This window comes from Galeopterus variegatus, unplaced genomic scaffold (genome assembly GCF_000696425.1).
Source record: "Galeopterus variegatus unplaced genomic scaffold, G_variegatus-3.0.2 Scaffold188, whole genome shotgun sequence".
NCBI classification, from domain to species: Eukaryota; Metazoa; Chordata; class Mammalia; order Dermoptera; family Cynocephalidae; genus Galeopterus; species Galeopterus variegatus.
The window spans coordinates 380,461-407,956 of NW_007726299.1; the positions used below are offsets into that span (position 1 = coordinate 380,461).

The window sequence follows — 27,496 nt, forward strand, 5'->3', positions numbered from 1 at the left end:
CGCTCAGCCAGTGAGCGGCCGGTCTGTATGTGGGATCTGAACCCTCGGTGGGAGCGCCGCCGCACTTCCAAGTGGCGCACTGTAGCAGTGCGCCACTGGGCCGGCCCCGTTGTCAAAACCTTTTCTGACCACCCTATATATAATTGTCGCGCCGCCGCACTCCCAAGCGGCGCACTGTAGCAGTGCGCCACCGGGCCGGCCCCATTGTCAAAACCTTTTCTGACCACCCTATATATAATTGCCTCTCCCACATTTACTCTCAATAGTGTCATTTTGCTTTACACTTTAAACAGTATGTGAGATTATCTTAGTCATTTGTCTATTTCTTTATGTATATAAGCTCTACAAAAGTAGGAATTTTGTCTGTCTTGCTCACTGCTAAATCCCCACTCCTATGACAGTGCCTGACAAAAGAGATGCTCGACAAATATTGCACACATGAATAAATGAAAGATAGCAATCATAAAGTACAGCCTATTTGCCCTTAAGAAGCTTTTTTCTATTGGAAGTATAAGACAAACTTTTGCTGTTAGAAAGATCAAACAACAATGTGAGACAGAATAAAAACTGCCAATGTGTAAACAGAACAGTCTTCACCCAGAACAAATCTGATATCTATCCCACAGTGAGAAGTTCCTGGGGAATACACTTTCTCCCAAGACTATGCAGGTTTGACATCTGGAATGACTGAAGGGGACAGTGAGGCCCATGAGTTATACAGTGTGGAATATACTAAAAAGCATATGTACTCCACAGGGCCTGGTTTTCCAAAGTCTTGCAATTTCAAATATTGACCTTGCAAGGACAGGAGATTTTCCCCAGGCTAGTCAGTCTTTGTTGCAAGATAAGAATTGTGGCACAGCAGGTTGCTGGCTCAAAGACAGACTAGTTACTTATTGTTATGTAAAGATACTGAGAAATTGCTGTAAGAAGGAATGTTTGTTAAGATCAAGCTTTTGTTGATAGCCTTACTGGAATGTCATCTGGCTTGTTTCACTGAAAGTTACCAGCCTATATTGTTAAACTATAACCCCACCTTTGTTCTCTTCCTGTAACTTCCTGGTCTGGAAAATAAATGCAGGAAGAGAACCCCAATTCGGCATTAATTTCCTGAGGAAGGGATCCCTCTCGCTTGAGCGTTCCCAGGGAAGTTAACCACTTCAAGGCTTCTCACTGCTTGGAAGAGATGGGCTTTGAGTAATCCTTTGCATCTCTGTCACCCAGGGGAAGTGAGGTGACAAATCCTTGGGGGGCGAAGCAACACAAAGCAACAATACAGGTGCTCAGGAGATTTGATGGCCTGTATTGGGATGCAAAAGCAAATTCAGAGAGTGGTGACTTCTCTGGGCAGTATCCCCAGACCAATTCCATTTTTTCACAACAGGTGTTCCTCCTTCTTGTCTTTCTTGGCTTTCAGATTCCAGAGTCTGTACTGCAAGTACAGTGCATGCCTCTGACATGACAGTCATGGCCTTTGTGACGTGTTGAAATGTCCCTTCTGACTTGGCCCACTACTCTGCACAACCCTGACTGTCCTTTCTCCTGAATCCTGGAGCAGGACATTATCTCTCCAGCTCTTATTTCCCTGACACCCCTCAGCCCACATCTTTTTCCCTGAAATTACCACCTATAATAGAGGAATTCAGACAATTGACATCAAGATTAACCCAGATATGGTACAGTAGAAAAAAGCACGGAACTGGGTGTCAAAAGAAAAGTTCAAGTCCCACTTACTGTTTGTGTGATCTTGGGCAAGTTACTAAATGCTTCTGAGCCTTACATTCTTCCTGTTTAAAATCTTCAAAGTAATACTCATCACACAGGTTAGTTGTGTTAGAAAGGAAAAACTTTTCCTCTACCCTCTTAGGTTCAGTGTTTGGGGGACTGCAAATTAAACTGACAAAAGACAGATTAACAGGAGAAAAAAAAACAAGTTTATTCATAGGCATGTGGGAGAGCACAAAAGAAGTGGTTCTCTAAATAGCTAAAGTCTGGGTTTATGTATCTAACTTATTAGGAGGGGTGGAGAAAAAGGGCTTCAACAAATGGGTTTCTAAGAGAACAAATGGATATAGGAAATTTTGTCTTTATTATCTATTTTTTATGCACATGTGAGTGATATTCTCTGTTTTTTTCCTTCATGATCATAAAACTCCCCTGGAGAGGGGGTCTATGGCAGCCTTATACCCAGAAGTTTCTGTTTATAGTGAGATAAGGGAAGCCCTGAGAAGGCTTCTTTTTGTATTTGTAGACTTTCAAATGCTTTTAATTTAAAACAATCTTTACACCAACTTTGGGGGCCTAAGTGGGTCCCCACAGTTGCAATGGTAAATAAATAAAAGGCATCTTTTCATACCTCTCTCTCACTACCTCTTCCAGTATTTCTGTCTCATTGAACTGCATTATTACCATTCATCCATCTGCTCAAGCCAGAACCCTGGGGGATTGTCTTTAAAATTTCTCCAAGAGAACATACCTAGGGATAAAAAGTGGAGTGGGGAAAGGGGGATGGGGAGGGAGGTCAGGGATAATTGGGGGAATAATTGAGTGAGGGACATGGGGTATAATCACAATTCATGGTAATGGGCATTGCTGCCAGTATGGATCTGGCCATCACATCTTAGGCACGAGTGGTGACGATTTGCTTTGTACTCCATGAATATTCATAACCAATAAAATAAATAAAATCTTAAGAATTTTCATTTAGGATAACAAAATAAACAATCCCCCTGAATGAACTGAAGATATTTAAGTCTGCTGCATGTAAAAGTTATGGTAGAATAAAAATCATGATCATTTAAAGTTGTTTCCTAACTACTATTTTGAAAGAAATAAAAATTATTGCTCAAAAAAAATAATAAAATAAAATTTCTCCAAAAATTTAGGGAAATTTGGGGAAACTCCTGCTTCCTCGAAGCCAAAACAGATCTCATGCAGGTTCACTTTCTGCCATTTCACTGCCATTTCTCTAGTCTACACAATCTTCTCTCACCTGGAATACAACCGTTCCCTAACACCACCAATTAGTCTCCCAATACTTAGACCCATTCTCTGCAGCAGCCACAATAATTTGTGAAATGCACACTTAAGTATGTCATTCACAAAAATAAAGTATGTCATTCCCTTCCAACACTCATCAATGGCTTCCCATTGCTGTCAGGATAAGGCACACAATCTTTGCCACAACCCACATGACCCTGCATTCCTGACCCTGCTTCCTCCCAAAATTCACTTTTATTCCTTTTGTCCTAACTCCAGACATACTTGTCCTTCATCCCCTCCTGGAACCGTCCAAGCTCAATCCTGCGTTACATACTCTCCTATCTCCTTCATTCTGCCTGGAGACCTCTCCCTCTCTCTCCACATTTCTGCTTCATCTATTCAGTTTACTCCTACATATCCTCAACTGAAACATGGTCACTTCCTCAAAGAAGATTTCCCTGACACTCCCATCCCTCAGAGCAAAGTATATCGGCCATCAGGTGCTTCCATCTCTCTCTCTCTCTCTCTCTCTCTCTCTCTCTCTCTCACACACACACACACACACACACACACACACACACACACACACACCTCACTATGTTCAAAAACTAATTGATTACCAGATTACCATCTTATTCCCAGCTAAACCTATGCTTTATGAAGGCAGGAACTGTGTTTGTTTTGTTCAGGTTTGGGTTTCTGGTGCCTAGTAGTACATAATATGTGTATAACAAATGCTTGTCAAATTAATGAAAACTAAGCTTACTGTGCACTATAAAGGGACATAAAAAATAGCAAGTTTTATGTTTTTATTGCGTCCACATAGTTAGAACTGTAGGAATCCAGTTTTGAGCCTATGATAATCATCACAGTGGCTAAAACTGTGGCATCTTCGGGATCCTGGCTATTTGATGCTAATCCAAATGGCTATAAAAACTTCTGAAACATATATTCCTTATTTTTATCCTACAGGTTTCTTTAATGGATAAGCTCAATGGAAAAGAGTACCATGCGGCACCACTGTATCCCTCAGGCTCAGACTGCAGGTGCATACTACATGCTCATTAAATATTTTCCTGAGTGAATTCCAAGGTTTAATGTAACAGGTAAAATGAAACAATCCTACTACAAACAGCAAATCCCTGGAATATCCCAAATCCAGAATTGCAAAGTAAATAACGTGTAAATAAGTAGATGGTATTTTAATAGGAAGAGAAACTACTCTGAGAGCCCTTGGAGAGGAACACAAGTGAATCAATTTCCTTGTTGTTAAAAAGATTAGACTAAATGAACCTAAAGTTTTTCATTTTAAAATTTTGATTCCAGGGTTTGGTGTTAGGCATTTGGAACAGAGGTGTATGGGCTTACTGAGAAGTAACTGGATTCATGAAACATGGTTGTAATTGACACCCCAACTTAGTACTGACTTCCCAGGGCATTAAGCAAGAACATTGCACTAATTGTTTTTAAAGCTTGATGACTACCACATTCAAGTTAATAGATCAGCTGGTGGCTTAGAAACAGTTTTTCAAAGAGATTGAAAAGAAGGCTCTAAATTCTTCTTTAAAAGTACCAGCCTACGATGGCAAGGCCAAGTACTGGAATAGAAAGACTGGCTCAGGAGCCAGAATTGGGACAGGTCCTAGTTCTGCTTTCACTATCCGTCTGACCGCAAACACATCATTGAATCCCTATGAGATTTAGTTTTTCTTCATATTTATGTAAAATTTTACCAGGTAATCTCTAAAATCCCTTTAAGTTCTGAAGACCTGTGATCTAAGACACTGTAAAAGTTTACAAACATGAGCATGTTATTTCTGTGCTTTAAAATTCCCAATGCTTCCCATTGTACTTAAAATAAAACCCAGATCCTTATACTGATCTTACATGATCTGGCCCCTGCCTTCTTCTCTACCTGATCTCTATCCCTACCACTCTCTGTTTTTATAACATGCCAGGTATGTTGCTCCATCAGGATGGAGTATATATTATTCCAACTACCTGGAATGTTCTGCCCCTGATCTTTATATCACTGGCTCCGTTTTATATTCAAATTCAGTACAGATGTCACCATGTGAGAGAGGCCTTTCCTGAACACTCAATGCACAGCAGTCCCCATTCCCATGCTATTCTCTCTGTCACTTCATCCTTGTTTTATTTTCTCCATTGTACTTACGATCTGAATTTGCCTTGTGCAGTTACTTGATAATTTGTTATTTGAGAGACTCGTCCCACTAGAATGCATTGCTACCTGAGAGCAGGAACTTTGTCTGTCTAATACCCTATTGCATCCCTGGTACCTAGCCCAGTGTCTGGAACCAAAATAGGTTCTCAATATTCACTGATTTCAGTCTTAGGATCAAGTTCAGTAGTCCCATCTGCATCTTTTTTGCATAATCAAGATAGCAGGTTCCCAAATATGAAACTTTTTTGAAAGATAAAAAAGTAGAAGTCACTTTAGCTTTAAGAACAACTACCAAAGTGAATGCATTGGGTTTTGCTATTATATCATGCAAAAGTGATCGTATTCATCAGGTATTCAATTATCAACCTTCATCGGTAAGCAGGAAAAAGACTTAGATAGGCACTATTTATTTATGTTCTGATATGACTTTTACTACGGGTTTAAAAATCTTCAGCTCTTCCACTTACTAGATGTATGATTTAGAGTAAATTATTTCCCCTCTGCTTCCTCATCTATAAAATGGGGATTAAAAAATCCACATCACAGGATTGCTGTGAGAATTCAATGAGACCATTTACATAGAGAGCCATAGGGCACCAGCCTCATAGAAGGCATCCAGCAAAATGTTCTTTCCATTGTCTGTCTCGCAAAACCCTTATGATTATGAATTTCTTAATGAATTTCAAGATAATAACATGACATTATGACATTTTCCAGACCTGGGCAGGGTTGTTAAATCTTAATTGTAGCTACTGCTAAAAATATCCAAGACCAGTTGCTTAATCTGAGTTTGACCTTGACATATTTAAATACTGACAGTGTGTTTAGAAGCCTAGTTCCAATTTTGACCAGTATTTTCTGAATAGCTTTGAGTAAATAATTTGTTTCTATTTATAACATTGCTCCTTCCCCTTTGAGTAACCGTCAGTACATAAGTTCAAATATAGTTTGTAATGGAGATTCACATACAGATAAAGTGTTTTCTCAGAAAGCATGCACAATACATATTATCATCTTAATGATTAAATTGTACTTAATAAACCATATTCTGCCAGAGTCTGAAGTAGTCCCTCATTTTTAATTAGAACAACCTTTGAAATCATTATCCTTTCAGTGTCTATTTGCTATCAGGAAGGTGTGACATATTAAGTGACCAGGTTATCCAGGTCCTAAGATCGGTGCATTATAAATCAACAAGTACTTACCAAATTTCTACTTTTTTATAAATTCCTTGAGCATGGGGACTATGTATTTTTCGTTTCTCTCATATGTGGATCATAACTATCTGGAATATATTAAATTAGTGACTTGTCTTCAAGGATTTAAAAGCAGAATAAGAAAACCACAAATTACAAACAGGATTCTTTTACAAAGGTTTCTCTTTTCTGTAGGAATGTGTGTGTGTGTGTGTATTTCTTTAGAAATAATTATCTAAATGGAAATGATACTAGAAATATATTAGTAATATATAACATACTCCAATATATAGTTGTAAGTATGTTATATTAAAACTATAATACATTGTTTCTAAGCTAGCCCAGAAACTCCAAGTGAGCCCAAATAAAGAAAGCAACAAGACAGCTGCTTTGTTTTAAACATCATTAAATATATTTTATATATGACAAGACTCCTAAAGACTATCATTAGGCCAGGTTTCCCTCCAAAGCAAACATTTCCTAAATTCCCAACTATTGTCTAAATCTCAAACAGGATGCTGAATCTGGATTTCAGCATAGGAAAAGAGGGACGGAAGGTGCAGGGAGGTCCTATGAGTGGCACTCTGGAGGCAGGAAAGGGGACCAAGAGACTTTGGTTTGCATTCATCTGACTCCCAGGAAATGATAGGCTCTGCCAAAGTTAGTATTTATGATTTATAATGTGTTTCCATACATCAGGCATTTATAACTTGGGTTCTATGGAATGTCTAAAGGATCCATGGAAGGAGTTCTGGAGTTCAGGAGTAACTGCTCTGAAATTGCAGGCAAAGTCTAGATGGTGTGAACTTTTTTCTTGAGACAGCCATTCTCAAAGGGCTCTGTGATCCAATCAAGAGCCCAAGAGACATGGTCTCATCTGCCCCCATAATCACTTGATGAGAGAGGGATCGTGTAAGGATTATTACCTCAGGACCCTCCCCCAATCGAGGGCTGTGGGTAACAGGTAGTGAGTGGCCCACAAAGTCCACCAACCAGCTGCCCAGGTAAACAGGAGCAAAAGTGCATGAGAGCAGTGAACGGGAGAGCTGGCTGGGGAGGAGGGGACAAGAGGGAATGAGGAATAAGGTGGAGGTAATTCCTGCATGGTAACATTAGGAAAGGGAGTAGAAAGAGAAAGGGGAGCTCGAAGGAAATTGTAGGTGTGACATTGTGCTATAATAACAAACACATATTTGGTCTTTGCCCCCAGTTTCTGGCACAGAGCTCCTAAAATCCTTGCAATTTGCTGAACGATGGGGGTGTTAGATGCATCTTTTGTTCTAATGAGGTGACTGTTGGTGGGCTCCTACACTGGGGCTGGTCACCAGAAAGACCAAGTCGTGATTAGAAGCTTGAAACTTTCAGCTCCACCCCACATCCTCTGGGAAAGAGAGAGGAGCTAGAGACAGAGTTAATAATTGATCATGGCTACATAATGAAGCCTCCATAAATATCTCTAACTATGCAGTTCAGAGAGCTTCTGGGGTGCAGAACATGTGGAGGTGCCTGGAGTGTGTCATGCCCAGAGAAGGCATAGAAGTTCTGCTCCCCTCCTACGTACCTTGCCCTTCTGTGCCCTTTCCAGTGGACCTCTTCATGTGGTTGTTCATCAGATCCTTCACAACATCCTTTATAATAAATGGGTAAATGTAAGTTAAGTGTTTCCCGTAGTTCTGTAAGCCAACCTAGCAAATTATCAAACCTAAGGAGGGGTTCCTGGGAGGCCTGACTGATAACTAGTTGATCAGAAATACTGGAGGCCAGACTTAAAATTGGCATCTGAAGCAGGGGGAACTCTTGTGGGACTGAACCCTTAACCTGTGAGATTGGATGCTAACTCTGAGTAGACAGTGTCAGAATTAAATTAAACTGTAAGACCTCCATTTGGTATTTACAGGAGAATTCCTTGGTGTGGGGAAAAAACCCCACATATTTTGGGTTCTTTGAGAGTACAAAAGAGGAAAACAGTTTGTTTTTCCTATAGAGAAGGAATAGGAGAAACCTGGGGTGAAATTAAACTGTAAGACCTCCATTTGGTATTTACAGGAGAATTCCTTGGTGTGGGGAAAAAAACCCACATATTTTGGGTTCTTTGAGAGTACAAAAGAGGAAAACAGTTTGTTTTTCCTATAGAGAAGGAATAGGAGAAACCTGGGGTGGGGGGTAAGGTAAGTCTACAATTTGTAGGCACACAAAGAAATGGTGGATAAGGCATTCAATCTCTGAAGGAGTTTATATCCCTGTGGGGTATGGGATGCAGAAGGTGGGTTAAGTGCATAAAACTGTAAGTTGACAAGAGGAAATTACTATTATATGGATCTTGCCATATCCCATAGTATTTACCTCAATGTACATAGTAGTGGCTTAATAAACATTTTGTTTGCATATCATGTTGATGGCAAACACCATGAGGATGAAAATAGAATTAATGATCACTGTGTGGTACTGTTCATTGACACAGACAGAAAGGGGATAGAATAATGGAGAAAAAAGGAAGAGAGGAGAGACAGCTTTGGCTACACCCAAAAAAATGTGGACAATAATTTTATGAAGAAAATGTGCAGTCGAGTGAATGTGTAGACAAATATTGAGGGCAATGGTAATATTAGTCTGATTAAACCTCAGGGAGTAAAAGTAGGAAGTGAGCCCTTTGAGTCCAGACTCCTTGCATGACAGGAAGATGATTTGCTCAAGGTCACAGCCACAGAGGAAATGACACATGCAGGACTGCACTCAGCCCTACTGACTCCCCGACCTGTGATTTCTCCGTTGCTCCATGCTGCTGTGCTGGAGAGTAGTGAGAAGTAAGGCTGGACAGGTAAGGTGGAGCCTAGCTAGCAGAGCATTCTCTCGGAATGAGGGGGTTTGGCATTGAAAATCCAAGGTATGGTACCTGAATAGAGGAGCATTCCAGAAGAGGAATGAGCCAATGGACGAAAGATAATCATGAGTTTACACGAGGAAAGAATTAATTCCTTCCTATAATCAGTAAACTTCTTATGGCCTGGAGAGTACCCAGCATCAGAAGGAAACTTAAACTAAAGATAAAAACTAAAGATAACCAGGGCATAGGGCAAGGTGGCCGAGAGCTTTGACAGCAGCCACCTGAGCCTCATGTGTGATGGGAATCTGCCAAAAAATTGTATCAGACACATCCCAGCCCAGGACATAAAGCACTGAGATACTGGATATCCTTGTCTATAAAGAGAAATTTCCTATGCTAGGAGCATGAGTGGAGAAATGATGACCCTTTAAAGAAAGTCTTATCAATCATTATCTTTTTTTTTTCCTTTTTGTCTTTTTTTGTGACCGGTAACGGGATCGCAACCCTCGGTGTCATGCCCGTACCGCAACCAGCAACGGGATCGCAACCCTCGGTGTCACACCCGTACCGCAACCAGCAACGGGATCGCAACCCTCGGTGTCGCACCCACACCGCGCTCAACCAGTGAGCGGACCGGTCTCTATATGGGATCTGAACCCACGGCAGGAGCACCGCCGCACTCCCAAGTGCCGCACTCTACCGAGTGCGCCACCAGGCCGGCTCTGTCGCACCCACACCGCGCTCAACCAGTGAGCGGACCAGTCTCTATATGGGATCTGAACCCACGGCAGGAGCACCGCCGCGCTCCCAAGTGCCGCACTCTACCGAGTGCGCCACCAGGCTGGCCCGAGTGCGCCACCAGGCCGGCTCAATCATTATCTTTTAACTATGTGACTCATGTTTCACCAAATCCCACAAAATGCCTTTTGCCTAAGATACTAGCTTCATGATACAGACTTCAGTTGAGACAAAATACTTCCACCAGACTCATTTGATGGGAAATCTGTCACTTTAGCCATTTTTAACCATTCATGTATGTTTAGAATGGCTGCAAGCTTTTCCTTGGCAATAGTCACAGTGACCGAATCATAGACCTCTTCTGTGACACACCTCAACTGACAGAAGGCAGAGAATCATTAGGCCACCAATATAGTCATCTGTTTTAAAGGTGGAATCATCAGCGTTCAGGGTGTTTTTTTAGGTAAGATTTACATACAGGGAAGTGCACTGTATCTCAGTATAAGTTCAGTGAGATTTCATGAGGGCATGTCATCTGAGTTATCCACACCCCTGTCAAATATAGAACATTTCTATCACCTCAGGAAGGTGCCTCCTTCCTCTTCCCTGGTCAATCCCTGTCCCACCCCAGGCAACTGGTATTCTGATTTCTATCACCATCCATTAGGTTTGCCTGTTGTAGAACTTCATATAAATAACATCTTGAATTATACTATTTATTTGCTTGTCTGGCTTTTTCACTCATTGTGATGTTCCTGGATATTTGTCTATGTTGTGGTATGTGTCAGTAGTTCATTCTTTTTATTGTGGACCAGTATGTCACTGTATGGACATACCAATGTGTTTATCCATTCTCCTGTTGATGGACATTTGGATTTTTTTTCCAGATTTTGGCAATTATAAAGCATCTATGAATATTCTTGTACTAGGTTTTTGTGGACATATGTTTTCACTTCTCCTGAGTAAACATATAAAAGTGGCTCTGTGAAGTCATAGGTAGATGTCTGTCTAGCTTTGTAAGAAACTGCTAAACAGTTTTCTGGAGAGATTGAACCATTTTACATTTGCACTAGCAATGTGTGAGAGTTTCCATTGCTCCATATCCTTGCCGACATTTGGTGTTGTCAATATATTTAATTTTAGTCATTCTAGTGGGTGAATATAGGTGTCTTGTTATGATTCAGTTTGCATTTCTATGATAAAAATGATATTGCGAACCTTTTTATGTGGTCAAAAACACATAAATGTGTTATGTGCTCATTTATACATCCTTTTTGTTTTGACTAGGTCTTTTGCTCATTTTTTAAAATGTCTTTCTGTTACTGATTTGTTGGAGAAGTTTATATGTGCGTTACAAATATTTTCTCCCCATCTGTGACTTGTCTATTTTTATTTTTTTTTGATAAGCAAACATTTAATTTTCACAAAGCTCAGTTTATCAAGTTTTTTCTTTTATGGTTAATGCTTTTTGTGGTTCTCTCTAAGATGTCTTTGTCTACACCAAGTTATGAAGATATTCTGTTTTCTTCTAAAATCTTTATAGTTTTAGCTATTATGTTTAGGTTGAACCATCTTTAATCACTTTTTCTGTATCATGCGAGGTAGGGATCAAGGCTCATTTTTTTCCCCATATGAATATCCTGTTGCTGAAGCATTATTTATTAAAAAGTTTTTCCTTTGCCTACTGAATTGCTGTAGTGTCTTTATGAAAAATCATCAGCTATCTATTTGCCTATTTCTGGACTCTTAGGTCAATCTCATAGCTCTACTTTTCTATCCTTAAACCAATTTCAGATCTCTTGATTGCTGTGGCTTTATAAGTCCTCCAACTACGTTCAAGACTTCTTTAGCAATGTTCAACATGGTTATGCAGTATTGTGAATGGGATTGATTCCATAGAATTGTAAGTTTAAAAGTGCTTAAAATGGCAATCCTTATGTTATATATATTTTACCACAATAAAAAAATGGGGTGGAAAAAAAAAAGACTTCTTTGGCTATTCTAATGTTTTGCATTTACACATAAATTTTACAGTCAACCTGTCAGCTTCTACCAAAACGTCCACTGGGATTTTGACTGGAATTGCACAGAATCTAAAGAACAATTTGGGGAGAGCTGACATCTTAACAATATTGCACCTTATAACTGATAGACATCTCTCCATTTGTCTAGGTCTTTTTTAATTTCCCAGCAGTGTTTTGTAGTTTTTATTGTAGAGGTCTTATACATCTTCCATTAATTTATCCCAAAGTATTTTATGTTTCTGATGCTATTATAAATTATTTTTTGAATTCAAATGCCACTTAGCTTCCTTTACCTTCCCCTCTTTTTAAATATAATTGTCTTAAGTATCTCTCTGCATATATTGAGTGTCAGATTAGATAGTATATAAATTTTATTTCTATCATAAAATATATGGGTTAGTATTGCTGCAGTAAAGAAAGAGAGGAAAAAAATCTTTGCACAGAGCCACAGTTGAAAATATTAATCCCCATATTATGAACATAATCTTCTGTTAGATGTGAAACAAGAATATTTTGCATCGCATGGCTTATTTTATAATAGCAATCAATGATAAGACCTAATTACTAACTGTACTATTGTGTGATAGATTTTTTTTTATTCCAGAAAGCAAAATTCAATATATCAAACTTTATTTTGCCACTGATAACCATTATAAAATTGGAGATAGAGTTCTTCAAAAACATTTTTGTTTTCAAAGCTAATAAAGCCATATTAAAAGATGCAAAGGGGCCAGCCTGTGGCTCACTCAGGAGAGTGTGGTGCTGATAACACCAAGGCCACAGGTTTGGATCTCATAGAGGGATGGCCAGTTAGCTCACTGGGTGAGCGTGGTGCTGACAACAACAAGTCAAGGGTTAAGATCCCCTTACCGGTCATCTTAAAGAAAAAATGCAAAAACATTTTTAAGCAACCAAAAGGTAACTAATAGCATTATAATACAACTTAAATACTATAAAAAAATACAACAAAGTTAAAATACCAGATGTTGTACTTATTTCAAAAAGTGATCAAAAAGAAAAAAAATGTGTGTGGCAGACACTATTAATTGCCTACTCAAAACCTATTCTCCCCTGCTTCCTTATTAATATGGTTCCAATTAATTTGGATGGCAAAGTGCCCAGTTAAAAAACTCACTAGACTTCCTTGCAGCTATTGGTGGCCAAAGAGAAATAAGTGGAATTCACTGGATGGAACTTCTAAGGATGCATGTTAAAGGTGGCAGACTCAGTGCCATGGACCTTTTGACTTTCTTTGTTATCCCTTTCCCATCCTTCCTTCCCCTGAATGTAGTTCAATGCTTAGAGATGGGGCAGCTTTTGTGAGAGCATGAGGGTGAAGATACAGTATGTGAGAAAGACAAAAAATCTGTGGTCTCTGATGGCATCGTGAAGCTGCCATACCTCCCTAGTTTATCCACCTCCAGACCTCTTGCTGTGAGAAAAGAAAAAAAAAAAGCCCAAGTGGTTAAACCACAATGGGGAAAAGATACCTTCTGTACCGAGGTTCCTGATTTAGTGGGATGGAGGTAGGGCCCAGGAACCTGAATCTTTAACATGAGCCCCAAACGATTCCCATGCCAGTAAGACAAGGATCTTCCTACAGAAACTTGCTTTGGTAGGTGTAAATAGGAAATTTAGTGATAACTGTGGGGAGCGGAGAGGATCATAAACTTGGGACGGAGTAGCAAGTCAAGAGATAAATTGCCAGTGGCAAATAAAAGTTTACAACTGACTATTAGTCTCTGTATTATACTCCACCAGCACAATCCCTGAATTTTTTTTTTTTTTTTTTTTAAAAGATGACCGGTAAGGGGATCTTAACCCTTGACTTGGTGTTGTCAGCACCACACTCACCCAGTGAGCGAACCGGCCATCCGTATATGGGATCCGAACCCGTGGCCTTGGTGTTATCAGCACCGCACTCTCCCGAGTGAGCCACGGGCCATCACAGAGAAAAGAGAGCTGATTCAAACTAGAAACCACTTTCAGCAGATTCAGTCACTTCATTCCTGGTTTAGCTTCATTATGAAATCCTGTTGAATAACTGAAATAAGAGTGCTTTCTTCCCAAGAATTGTTGCTCTATAAAATATTGACTTGGGTGACCCATATCAAGAAATGTTTGATATTTGATTCACATACATTTGGCTCAAGCAATTCTCTTCCTAAGAGGCAATACTAAATCAAATAAATGGATGCCACCTTGGTTTAAATACATAAATGGTGTTAACTGTCAACATCAGTGTAAAAAGATTCTAGTTTGTTTCTTCTTGAGATTATCTTATTTACAAACATTAACCCCAGTTCCATCTTTTAACCATAACAGATCCCTTATTAAAACAAATCCGACATATAACAGTCTGTTTTTCACAAAAGATACATTTATGCTAGTGTTCATTTTCTTTATAAAATAGCCAGCTCCCCTAATGAATTTAAAATTGGACTTTACTAAGACATAGCATTGTTTTAACACTGAAAAGTTTTCTAAAGTGTATATAACAGATGTAAAATAATCACAATGGGGTTCTGTCTTTTGCAGGAGTCAGGCAATTAAGTGTGCTCCTAACTCTTAGGTGTAGACAGAAATTAATTTTGGAAATCTCTTAAATCATCCATGCAGTGTAATACCAGTAGTAGTTGTCCCTGGTCTTCAGTGACATGAATGCTTAAATACAGAATCCAGACTTTCAGAGCTAGAAAGGAGCTGAGAAGAACTGACAAAATAGCAGATTCAGACTGCTCCTATCTGTCAAGGGCAGGGGTTTCAGAGGAAAAGAAAGAAGTCATGGCTCTGCAAGCAGTTCAGTCTGATGGAAAGACAGACCTGTAAACAAATATTTATAGTAGCGTAGTATTATAAGGGAGTTACGGACAAGCTGTACTCATATCGTGGGCCTATAAAGGAGCAAGCTCTGAACTTGAGCTAAAATCAGGGAGAAGAGGAGGCAGCCCAGGAAGACATCTGAGTGGAGGTGCTGGCATTGGAGCCAAATTTTAAAGGGTGGCAAAAAGAAGTGTGTGTGCTGCCTGGACAGAGGCAGCAGCAGGTGCGTGATGTGGAGGCAGGAATGGGCGTGACATGGTGCAGAGGTCGTTTCCCATGGCTGAAGCACAGGGTGCTTTTGGAGAGGGGCTAGATATGAGATAAGAGAGACAGCACAAAAAGCCTCTAACACAATGCCAAAGAATTTTAACTTTATTCTATAAATAATGGGCAGTCACTGAAGGATGTTTGGCAGGAACATGAATTGATCAGACATGCATATTAGGAAGTTTACTCTGATTATACTCATATTTGGTGTTGATGGTCATTTCTGTAATGTAGTCAGTGTTAGAACCTTGGTCAGGAACTTCACCCCCTAATATGACCACTCTAAGCTCCTTATATTTTCCCTGAAATTGGCACACAAAAATAAGGATGACTTTCCATACAGCTCATCTATTTTTCTGACTTTCTTTCCCCTGGGCCATTTATGACCCTTGGAGGGTCTCTGAATCCAAGAAATCAATGTAAAAAATAATTTAGTAGGAAGTATCTGTCCACTTCTTTTCATTCATTTATTTCCTGAAGCCAGTTTTTAAGTGAATCTGTACAGATAAAATGTTACTGTGGGAATCCACTGTGTGCTTTAAATACAAATGACAGTTAATGATGAAAACAGTGAAAAACAAGCCCAAATCTCTAATCGTACAAAACTTACTATTATATAACACTGGTTTTATTGATTTTTGCAGGAGAAATTTAGACTCAAACTAGTTTGAAAGATAGGAATCCTAAATAATGATCTCATCTGCTAACAGGCCACAGACAGCCTGTTTATCTATATTTGTTTATTATATAAATATGTGTGTGCATTTACTGAATGTAAGACCACAAATGGAGATAATCTCTAAACTGGACATATTTTGAGGTACAATCCAAAACTCAAATAGTAGATTACACCATCATTCATTTCTGTTAATTTGCTATGCAGCATAGTGCAATGGTTAAGAGCATAAGCTACAGAGCCAGGCTACCAGGGTGCAATTCTAGCTCTGTCTCATCCCAGCGGTGATCTGGGGCAAATCCTTTAACTTTCCAGAGCTTTCATTTTCTCATCTATGAAATGGGAATAATGGGGGTAACTTTTTCCAGGGTTGTTGCTATGGTTAAATGAGTTATAGATATATAGGGTACTTATAACAGTGACTTTCTTACACTAAACATTATAAATTTATTTATGCTTATTTTTAGTACTATCTTTTACTTCTAGTCTGGATAAATATTGTCTACTTTCTTTTTAAGTCTAAAACTATTTTACAAAAAAAAAAAAAAAGGTTCTGGCTCAGTTGGTTGGAGCACAGTGTTATAACACCAAGGTCATGGGTTCAGATCCACATACTGGCAAGTCACCAAAAAATATAAATAAAAAACCAAATAAAATGATTTTAAAGTTACAGAATAATTTCTATGCATATGACTGTTTTCACAATATTTTCCTTAACATACACAAGGCAATGAACTTGGATGAAAATATGATAAACTTTGCCAGGAAAAAAAAACCTAATTCTTAACTCTGTTTAGTAATCCCTGGTACAATGCGTTTGGTATTAACAATATTTCAGAATAACTATAATATCTTTGGGTGTAAATTAAAATAGATTTTTAATGGAAATGTGTGCAATGAAAGCATGAAAGGATTATAGGTCTAGGTGCACGCCCTACAACCTGTTAGACAACTGAACAGACTAGGACAGAGATTTTTGTATTTTTAAATTTTTACTTTTCTAAGCTACGGTAAGGCAATCATCAAGTGTACAGAAAATACTGCCAGATGCTTGACAACAATATTCTCTTTCTTTTGTGATTACTGAGTATCTGTAGAGTCACACCTAGAATTTTTATTTATTACAATTAATTTATATAATTATATTAATAATTACATTGAGTTATTAAGACTATTATATCTGGACTTCTGTTACTCTTTATCTCAGAAGTCTAAAAATTTTTGAACATGCACACATCCATCATGAGGATTGAAATATATGTATATTCACCAATTTTTAAACCGTATACTCAGTTGCTTAGAGTGCAGTGTTATAACACCATGGTCAAGGGTTCAGATCCCCATACCTGCCAGCCACCAAAACAAAACAAACAAAAAGACTACATACACACACATTATTGTATTACTATATTATGCTCATTCTAAGCATACACAAAAATAGAACTTTAAAAAGAACAAGTTCAAATATTTGTTGAAGATCTGTATTAGTTTCTTATTGTTGCTATAAAAATTGCCACAAACTTGGTGGCTTAAAACAACATGAATTTATTCTCTTACAGCTCTTGAGGTTGGAAATCTAAAATCAAGGTGATGATAGAGCTATTCATATAATTTATTAGTTCTAATGAAAAAAGCTATGAATGCTAGAAGAGGCTCAATGTTTCCTGTTTCCTCTAAATCCTTTCCCAGTGTGCAGGTGGGTGACCTGGTCTGTGTGGCCTGGGTCTCTGAGCACAGGGTGGCTCGACTGGAAATCTGGAGGAACTGAGTGGGGGATCTGACCTTGTCACCTGTGACCAATGGCACCCATGTCTCCCCATCACCTTCTGGACTAAGTTGAAGGCCTCCTGCATTGTCAGAAAGCTTTTCTGAATCAAACTCACGTCTGTCTGTCAATTCTCCCTGAGCACCCCCTAGGGGTACCTGAGGTGCTAGCACTACCAAACTCCACTTAGTTATCCAATCACACATATCCTCTCATCACCCCCCACCCCCGTCCATGCTTATGCACAGTCATGTCCTCTGTCTGAATGACCATCTGGCAAATAAACCTTGCCTATGAACAAACTTCTTTAAGAAATTTATGCTGCCTCATTGCCTTAGTGAAACATCCCCTCAGGTTGTGGGCTCTCCAATATAGTGATTCTGTAATCATTCTAGTGAGGACCAACCACATAATTTGTGGGGCCCAGTGGGAATATAAATGACTAGTGCCTTGTTCAAAAATCAAGACTTTCAAGACAACAACAGCAGAACATTAAAACCAAGCACGGGGACTTCCTAAGCCCCAGGTCATGTGCAACCACACAGGTCACACACTGTGAAGTCATGACACTAATGTGTGTCTGCTAAGGACACTGAGGACAAAAACTGTAACTGTAATCCATGTGCTCTCCAGGCCTCATTCAGTGCCCCACACATAGGCACACAAAAATGACAGCTGAATAAATGAACACATGAATGAATGAGCAATGTGAAGATAGCTTTTACTCTATAGAAGATGGTATGCATTAGTTTCCAGAGGCTGCTGCAACAATTGCCGCAAACTGAGTGGCTTAAAACAACAGAAATTTATTTTCTCATGGTTCTGGAGGTTAGAAGTCCAAAATCAAGGTCTTGGCAGGGCCGTGCTCCCTCCAAAGGCTCCGGGGATGAAATCTTCCTTGTTTCTTCCCAGCTTCTGGTGGCTGCAGCAATCCATAGGTTTCCTCGGTTTGCATCTGCATCATTCCAATCTCTGCCTCCATTGTCACATAGCCTTCTTCACTCTGTGTGTATCTTTATGTGTCCTCTTCTCATAAGAATACCAGTCTTCGAATTTAGTGCCCACCCTAATCCAATATGACCTCATCTGAACCAATTACCTCAGCAAAGACCTTATTTCCAAATAAGGTCACATTCTGAGATTCCAGATGGACAAGAATGGGGGGGGGGACACTATCCGACCCACTATATTTGTTTGTAGAACATTCTTAAGAATGCCTCAAGAGTACTCTTTCCCCTGATATATGTTTAACGATTTATACGAATTGTAACTTAATTTTATTTGCCAAGGGAACTTCAAAGGATACATAAAAACATACAAGTTGTAGGAGGCACGTATAATAAATGAAGAGGAACTACAAAATTTTGGATGTGATTATGTAACCAATGTCAATTATGGTTGAAGCATCCTGGAAATGCCAAGCGCAATAACGAAAACAAAAAATAAGAACAGGAAAATAAGGTAAAATTCAGGAACTGCTAAGCTTTCTGCCTGTTCTATGTAAGTAAATGGCTGTGACCTATCTGGTTAGAGCTTGCTGCAGTGGCGCCCAGCACACACGGTTCCTCTCTTCCCAGGGAGAGACTAGGGGAAAGTCTAGCTGGTTAGCATGGCCTTTAGGGTCATCAGTTTGCCTAAGTTGTTTATTAAGGGTTAGCAACTGTGTATTACTTTGCATATGTTAAGTAGAAAGCATCTGAGAGAGGGCCCTGGGGGATTTTGATTAAAATAAACTGTTTACATTTGGTTCTTTGTTGAACATTCATTGTTTCATTAATTGTTTAAGCTATCATGAAGGGTGGAGGATTTAAGGTTTGGTTAATGTATCCCCCTGTGAAAAAGAGTATTGGTTTGGTAATAAGGGGAATCATGTTTAACATTCATTTGATAGTAAAACAAGGGGCCTGTGGACCTTTTCTTGACCTGCAGGAGTCTAGCTAGGTCACTTTGTGCCTCCTTCTTATCCTCTAACAGGAGAAGCAGATGGAAAACCTTTACATGAGAACTTCTGAGCCACCAAACGAAGTCCCTCTGTAGGCAGCCGCCCTGTCCTGAGACAGCCTTCCACCTTCCACTGATTTCCCCAGGCTGGCCCAAGAGAACAGCACCCTCAAAACACCAAGATGTTCTCCTCCAGGTGCAGGTAAAAGATGCTGCAGCCCCTCAACCACCCCACCATGAACTTGTGGTGGATTTATCTGTAGAGGCTGATGGCTCTCTTCCTGTTCCCCAGGACTCATTCCTCTGAAAAGGGCTGTAGAGTAGAACCAGCTGTCCCAGCGTTGCCAACGCCCCTCCTGTCTGACCTCAAGAGACTTGTTAGCAAGAATTATAAGATAAATCTCTGGTGCTTTCAGGTTCACAACCCCTTCTCATGGGTTGAGTCTCTCATCGGGACACCCTATCTCAACATACACCAGAATTGTAGTGGAATGGGTATAGAAGGGATCAGGAGATTTATGTACAGGGCTGGATCTAGCATAATGGGAGATTAGCAGGAATAAATACCATTCATTCATGTCTTTCTTTTTTTTTTTTTTTTTTAAAGATGACTGGTAAGGGGATCTTAACCCTTGACTTGGTGTTGTCCACACCACGCTCACCCAGTGAGCGAACCGGCCATCCCTATATAGGATCCGAACCCGTGGCCTTGGTGTTATCAGCACCGCACTCTGCCGAGTGAGCCACAGGCCGGCCCCCATTCATGTCTTTCTATACTCATGTTTTCATTCATTCAAGAGGCATTTATTGGATATTTAGTATGGACTGGTCACAGTGCTGAGCACTGGGAGATACAGTGACGAATGAGACAGGCAAAGTCACTGACCTGCTGGAAGGAAACGGAAATATGTAATATAGAGGAATGAGCAAATGAAGAAGATAGAAGGTGATATGAATACACTAAGACAATAAGCAGGGTGCTGAGAAAAAGCAACCCAGAAAGAAGCAGTGACATTTGAACTGAGACTCAAAAATGAGAAGGGAGCCATGTGAAGATGTGAGGAAGAACATCCCCAAGAGAGGAGGGAAGATAAATGCTGCAGAGGCCCTGGACCACTCCAAGAGCAAACTGGGGGCCGATGTGGCTAGAAGAGAGTGAGCAAGGGGGAGACCGACCAGTGTGAGATGTTTCTGTGGGGCTGGGCAGGGAATAGATCGTGCTGGGCTTTGTGGAGCATGTGGGAGTTTAGACTTTGTCCTAAGAGCCATAGGAAGACATTGGAGGGTTTTAAATTGGGGGGAGGGAGGAAGACATAATTAGATTTAGATTTTAGAAAGAGAGCTCTGGCTCTCATTCTCTGTGAATTCTAGGTACAAATGGGAGTTGTAGTTTAAGGTGAGAGTAATCTGGGCAGGAGATAATGGTGACCAACCTAGGGTGAGGACAATGGAGGTGGAGCATCATAAACACATTCAAGATGTGTTTTGGACCTAGAACCAATGGAATGTGCTGACGGACAGGTTGAGAGGATTGGGAAAGAAGAGATGTAAGGGCGACTCCTACAACTTGTTCTTGAAAAGGTGGGCAACCATTGGGTCAAAGAAGAAATCAAAAAGGAAATTAGAAAGTGTCTCCAGACAAACAAAAATGAAAATACAACATACCAAACTTGTGGGATGCAGCAAAAGCAGTACTAAGAAAGAAGTTCACAGTGACAAATGTCTACATTAAAAAAGAAGAAAGGATGGCTGGTTAGCTGAGTTGCTTACAGCACAGACTTATAACATCAAGGTCATGGGTTTGGATCCCTATAACAGCCAAGTGTCAAAAACAAAACAAAATAAGAAAGAAGAAGAAAGATCTCAAATAAACAACTTAACTTCACACCTTAAGGAACTAGAAAAAGAAGAACAAACTAAGCCCAAAATCAGCAGAAGGAAGGAAATAGCAGACTAGAGCAAAGACAGAAATAAACAAAATAGAAAGTCAATAGAAAAAAAAGCAATGAAATTAAGAGTTGGTTTTTTGGAACAGATGAACAATATCAATAAACACTTACCTAGATAAGTTAAAAAAAGAGAGAGAGGGAGAGAGAGAGGGCTCAAATAAGTAAAATCAGAAATAAAAGTAGAAACATTACAACTAATTTCACAGAAATAAAAAGGATCTTAAGAGACTACTATGAACAATGATATGCCAATAACTAGATAACCTAGAAGAAATGAATAAATTCCTAGAAACATAAACCTACCAAGACTGCATCTGGAAGAAATAGAAAGTCTGAGCAGACCTATAACTAACATGGAGATTGAATCAGTAATCAAAAATCTCCCCAAAACAACAACGAAATGCCCAGAACTAGAGGGCTTCATTGGTGAATTCTACCAAATATTTAAAGAAGAATTAACAACACTCCTTTTCAAACTTCCAAAAAATTGAAGAGGAGGGAACACTTCCAAACTCAGTTTATGAAGCCAGTATTGTTCTGATATCAAAGCCACACAGACATCACAAAATAAGGAAACTATTCACCAATATCTTTGATGAAACTTAATGCAAAAAATCTTAACCATTTTGTTTTGAGCTGCTGCTGCTGCTGATGATAAAGCAATAATGGCCACATAATTTTAATCATTCACTATGTGCCAGGATGTATGTGAAGACTTCTTATACGTTATCTTCTGTAACTGTCCAACAACCCTATAAGATAGATGCGATTATTATCACCAATGTAAAGATGAAACCAAAGCACAGAGAGCTTAAATGACTTGCCCTAGGTAACACAAGAGAAAGTAATGAAGCCAGAAATGCAACCCTCCCCACGAGAACTTCCTTAAGAACCTAAGTCCATGACTGCCTTGTTTATCTCTGCATCCCCACTGCCTAACACAGTGCCTGGTATAGAGTAGGTACTCAGTTAATGTTGATTATATGAATTCATCCAGATGCACCATGTGTCAAGTTCACACACCACAATGTTCATCCACAAAGATGTGGCAAGAAAGGCACATAAATCACTCAGAAAGTCATGGATCTCTGACTGCCCTATTATTTTCTCTTTGGCTGCCCCATTTCGACTCCAGATTGGCATCTTTAGTATTTTAGTTAGAGAAGAGAGAACTTCAGGCACCTGTATGAAAAAGGACCCATTGTGCAGGAGAACAGATGATTAAGGCAAATTTTAGGGAAGGCTATTTCCTGAGCTAGAGCTGAAAACAAGCTAGGCTCTATTGTGAGGAGATGATAATAATAATAATAATAATAATAATAATAATACACTTGAGTGTATTATTATTCAATTATTTCAATTATTATTATTATTATCATTATTATTATTATTAGCATCTACGAAGAGCTAAATAAGCTATATTCAAATATTAATTCATTTTAATCCTTGCAAAAATTTTACGAATTTGGGACTAGTAATATAACCACCATTTTATAGGTGTAGAAACTGTGAGAAGGTAAGGTTGAATGACTTCCCCAAGGGCACATGGCAGGTGGCATGGCTGAAATTCAAACCCAGGCAGTCCCTGTGCTCTTGGCCGTTACACAAGAATTTGGAAAGCATATACAGTTGGTGAGATGAGGCTTAATTAATCTGGCATTGGGGAGCAGCCACATTAAAATATACTCAGTGAAAATTCAACTGTAAGAGAGAAAAATTTCTGCCTATTGTTCTTTAATGGAAAAAATAAAATGATATATTTATATCATCAGCAAGAGAAGGGCTTAGAGTCTACAGAATTTCTTAGAATATGCTATTGCTTCTTTGTCGTTGCCAAGATAAGCACATTTTATCTAATGGACAGAAACACTCCCATCACTGGAACATTGTGTTTGATCCATTTGCTTTCCCAAATCAATCTTCTGCAACTGACCAATATGGTCTCTCTCTCTAGTCGACTAGTCTATCCACTCCTCCCAAAACACCAGTCCCTGGGCCTTTTCTCAAACCAGTTATCTTCCTAGAATGTTCTTTTTTTTCTCTCCCCTTACCAAAATCTTACCTTCCCTCAAGCCCTTCAGTAACACAAGATACATTTTAGGTTGCCTAAGATGTAGTTTGTTAAATACAGATTCTTAAGTCCTACACCCAGAGACTCAGATTCAGATTTGATTAATTGTGGGTGATTCTAGCTTCTTAAACATACTTCCCCAGATAATTCTGATGGGGGCGGGGATTGTGTGTGTGTGTGTGTGTGTGTGTGTGTGTGTGTGTGTGTGTGTAGGAGGTAGTGGGATCACTTTGAGAGAAATTGCTTTGGTGACTGGGATTTAAAAGATGGTTGGACACACAAAACCTCCGGACTAGAAAGAGCACTTGAAGCCATCCAGCTCTGCATTATTAATTTAACAATTTTCTTGTGAGGAAACTGGGGCCCAGAGAATCTAGCTCTACATCGTTAATTTACAGATAATTTAAGTGCAGATAACTTAAGTGAGGTGCCTAGGGTCACACAGCTATTAATGGGCACAGTTGGTACATCCACAATCCCAGCTCTATCTTTCCCTACACCAGACTGGCCCTAGATGCACAGCAACAGGCCCCACAACCTGTACCGACAACACAATACACAACCACAGCCACGCGAGGTTTGCCAAGGCTGGGTTCAAAACCATCCATGAGCTGTGTGATCATGCACAAGCCACCTAGTCTCTCTAGGCCTCAGTTTATCATCAAGTGAGTGGGTATAAAAATCAACTCACAGGGCTGTCATGTAGATTACATAGAATAGTGTGTACGGTTTTCACAGAGCAGAGCCTGAAAAACATACTCAGAATAAATGTATACTTCAGACTATATTCTGAAGTATTAATTTACATGGTTTTGCTTTTCCCAGTCCTTTTCCCTTTGTCCCCATTCACATATGTGATCTGTCACCCAGGAGATATGTTGCAGGGGACAGCAGAAATATCCTGCTCATCTTTCTGAATTTTTTCCCCAGAAGCCTAATCTTTGGGATCAGGTTGGAATCCTGGGTCCAAACTAAAAATCTTGGCAAGAAGCCTAGGGACAAAATCAAGGGAAATTCTGCTTGGGATGGGGATTTGAGATTTGGGATGGAGAAAATGAGAGAGGAAAGGTCTATAGGCCCTGAGTAAAGAGGGAAGTAGGTCCCACATCCCAGAATAGCTTGGGCTTATCTGGGCAGATGGGAATACAGGGAGACTCCCTGAAAAGTCCCCTGACCCAAGTGTGGTGGGGAACTCCAAGAGGCCATGGAGATGCAGACAATGGTCTTCACAGCTGACCAGACCCTCCTTCCCCTATTCTTTGGCATCATCATAATCTTGAAAGCATGGCAAAATCCCAGGTATCAGGAGTCTCAAAACCATGGCCCAACCCTCAGTGGGGAGAGCCCCAGAAATGAGGCCAACTTTCTATCAGCTGGGAGGAAAACAACGTTGAGGTCAGAAATTAAGTTGAATTTCAGAAAATAAAGCAGCCATTGCTTGTTTCAAATGTAGTGGATAAGCGTGCAGGGTCACTTACGGCCAAGAGAAGGGGCGAACTCCACCAGCGGCCTGTGTCCCACATGAACCTCAACACACTGCTGGCGAGGACCCTGGAGCTGATGGAGAGGAAGTCACTGACCTCTCAGGCCCTTCTCCTGCACACCCAAGGCATTTCCAGAACAGCCAGGGGCATATTCAGCTTCTGTGGAGCCTGGAACTTAAATTTTTATGGCCCTGTTTAAGAAAAAGGACACAAAATTACAAACACAAAATTAGGAACAAAAGTGACCAGATGAAGAGGTGAGGTGATAGATATATTAATTAGGTTCATTTAACCATTCCATCATGAGAAGGAGCCTGGTTTCCTGAGGATATCCCCAGGCAGCTACATCAGCCCTGGGCCTTTTTTTTTTGTAAGAAAAATATACCTCTCCACCATTGTTAGCTGCCATTTGCTGGGGTTTCCATTACTTGCTGCCCAAAACACGCACACACCTGGATTACTCATGTCAGTCAGGATGGCTAATGGAAATGAATGAAGAAGGGTCCTGTGGGGAAGGGTAGGACCCTTGAGGAGCCCTGCAAATCCAAACCGTCTTAAACTCAGGTGTTTTCCTCAGAGGTTTCAACTACCTTGGTGCTGGTCATTGCTGCCATCTAGTGGTGATGTTTTACAACTAAAACACTCAGACCTTGCACTGTTTTTTGTCCTTCAGATCCTTCTTTCCTTCTATCATTCATTTGTTCATTCATGCATTCCTTCCACAACATTTTATGAGTACCTGCTATGTGTGGAATAAGGAAACACAATAACGAGAGTGAAAATCCATCTCCTTGCCCATTGAAATTTACACACGTAGGGGAAAGATAGCCATTAAGCAAATAAAAAAATGAGAAAATGACTGGAAAGTGCTGTAAGAATCACTGATAGGAACTTGGCTTGTTGTGGAGAGGGGCAGAGGAGGAAAGCTTTCCTGAGGAGGCTCTGGTCAGCATGAGGTCTGAAGGATAACTGAGATAACCAGGTGAGGAAGGAGGTTTTCTGAGCAGCGCAAGCAGTCACGAAGGTGGGCTGCAGTGAGGGTGGGAGTGTGTTGAGTACGAGGACAGTCTAGTGTTTACATTGGTTCTGGGTACTAGGCATTCTAGTTTCTACTGAGACTATGGCTGTGAATTATAGTGACTGTAAAATTGTTTTACCTGAGCCTGAGCTGAGAAGATATTGGCTAATAAACATCTAGAGAACAGTCCATCCAACAAGGGCAGAACACACATTCTTCTCAAGGGCACATGGAATGTTCTCCAGGATAGAGCACATGTGAGGCCGCAAGACAAGCCTTGACAAATTGACAAAGATTGAAATCAGGTAGGATATGTTCTCTGACCACAGTGGAATGACAGTAGAAATCAACAATAAAAGGAAATTTGGGGAATCCCAAGTATATGGAAATTAAACAATGCACTCCTATGCTGGCCTGTTAGCTCAGTTGGTTGGAGGGTTGGAGAGTGGTGTTATAACACCAAAGGTGTGTGTTCAGATCCCTGTACCGGCCAGCCACCAAAAACAAAAAAACAAAAAACAAAATGTAACAAACAAACAAACAAACAAACACACTCCCAAATAGACAATGAGTCAAAGAAGAAAAGAAACAGATGGCCAGAGTCTTCATGCATGAACAGGGAAAAGACTGCTCCCAGCAAGCAGAGGTGCAAAATAAAGATGCTTCTGGTTAGAGCCTGAGTTTTGAGTATTCATCTTATTGTTTACATTTAAAGCATTACAGATCAATATGTAAAAAGACAAGCATTCCCATATAAAAATAACTCATGTTGGGATTTTGTTCTAGCACATATTCAGTAAAACCATCCACCAATGAATTAAAGTGAGAACCTTTCACATAAACATTTTATTGAACTTTACTATTCTTTCCCAAGTTTTTATAAATTTAAATATTATAAAGCCATAAGCTCTAGGTATCATAATATTAATTACTCAAAACCAATGTACAACAATGGGATATTCAATTTTGACATAATATAATATGTTTTATAATGTGACAATGCAACACTTTATATACTAAAACAATGCTTATGGAAAAATTCTTTGGAGCCGGCCCGTGGCTCACTCGGGAGAGTGTGGTGCTGATAACACCAAGGCCACAGGTTCGGATCCCTATATAGGGATGGCCAGTTGACTCGCTTGGGAGAGTGTGGTGCTGACAACACCAAGTGAAGGGTTAAGATCCCCTTACTGGTCATCTTTTAAAAAAAAAAGAAAGAAAGAAAGAAAAATTCTTTACTATCTTAGTTTTTACTTCAAATACGTTGATATAAAGTAAAGGTATTCAAATAATAGTATGTTACCAGTGAAATAAACAAAGGCAGGAAGTACACTTAGAAAGCCATGAGAAAATTCCAAGACCAGGTCTAGGGCAGTGTCACTGGGCACAAAAGGGTTCCCTGGGGAACTAGGTAACAAGCAAAGTCCGTTAAAACTGGAGACGGACTGGTTGTGAGTGCTGAAGACGGGAGAGTCATAAGTAAGAGAAAAGTCCCAGCTTTCTGACATAAGCGACTAGGAGACTGGCAGGGGCATTTCACAAGCTCAAGAGGA

At 39.9% G+C, this 27,496-nt stretch overlaps 1 protein-coding gene across 1 annotated transcript in view; it reads right to left on the reverse strand.

Annotated features, from left to right (window-relative positions):
* The window catches only part of TMEM65 (transmembrane protein 65), a 114,114-nt gene that overhangs the window by 82,748 nt on the left and 3,870 nt on the right, over window positions 1-27,496 (reverse strand). The window contains exon 3 of the mRNA XM_008564623.1: window positions 24,920-24,998. Coding sequence (XP_008562845.1) covers window positions 24,920-24,998 — 79 coding nt within the window. The remainder of the gene's footprint in view (window positions 1-24,919; window positions 24,999-27,496) is intronic.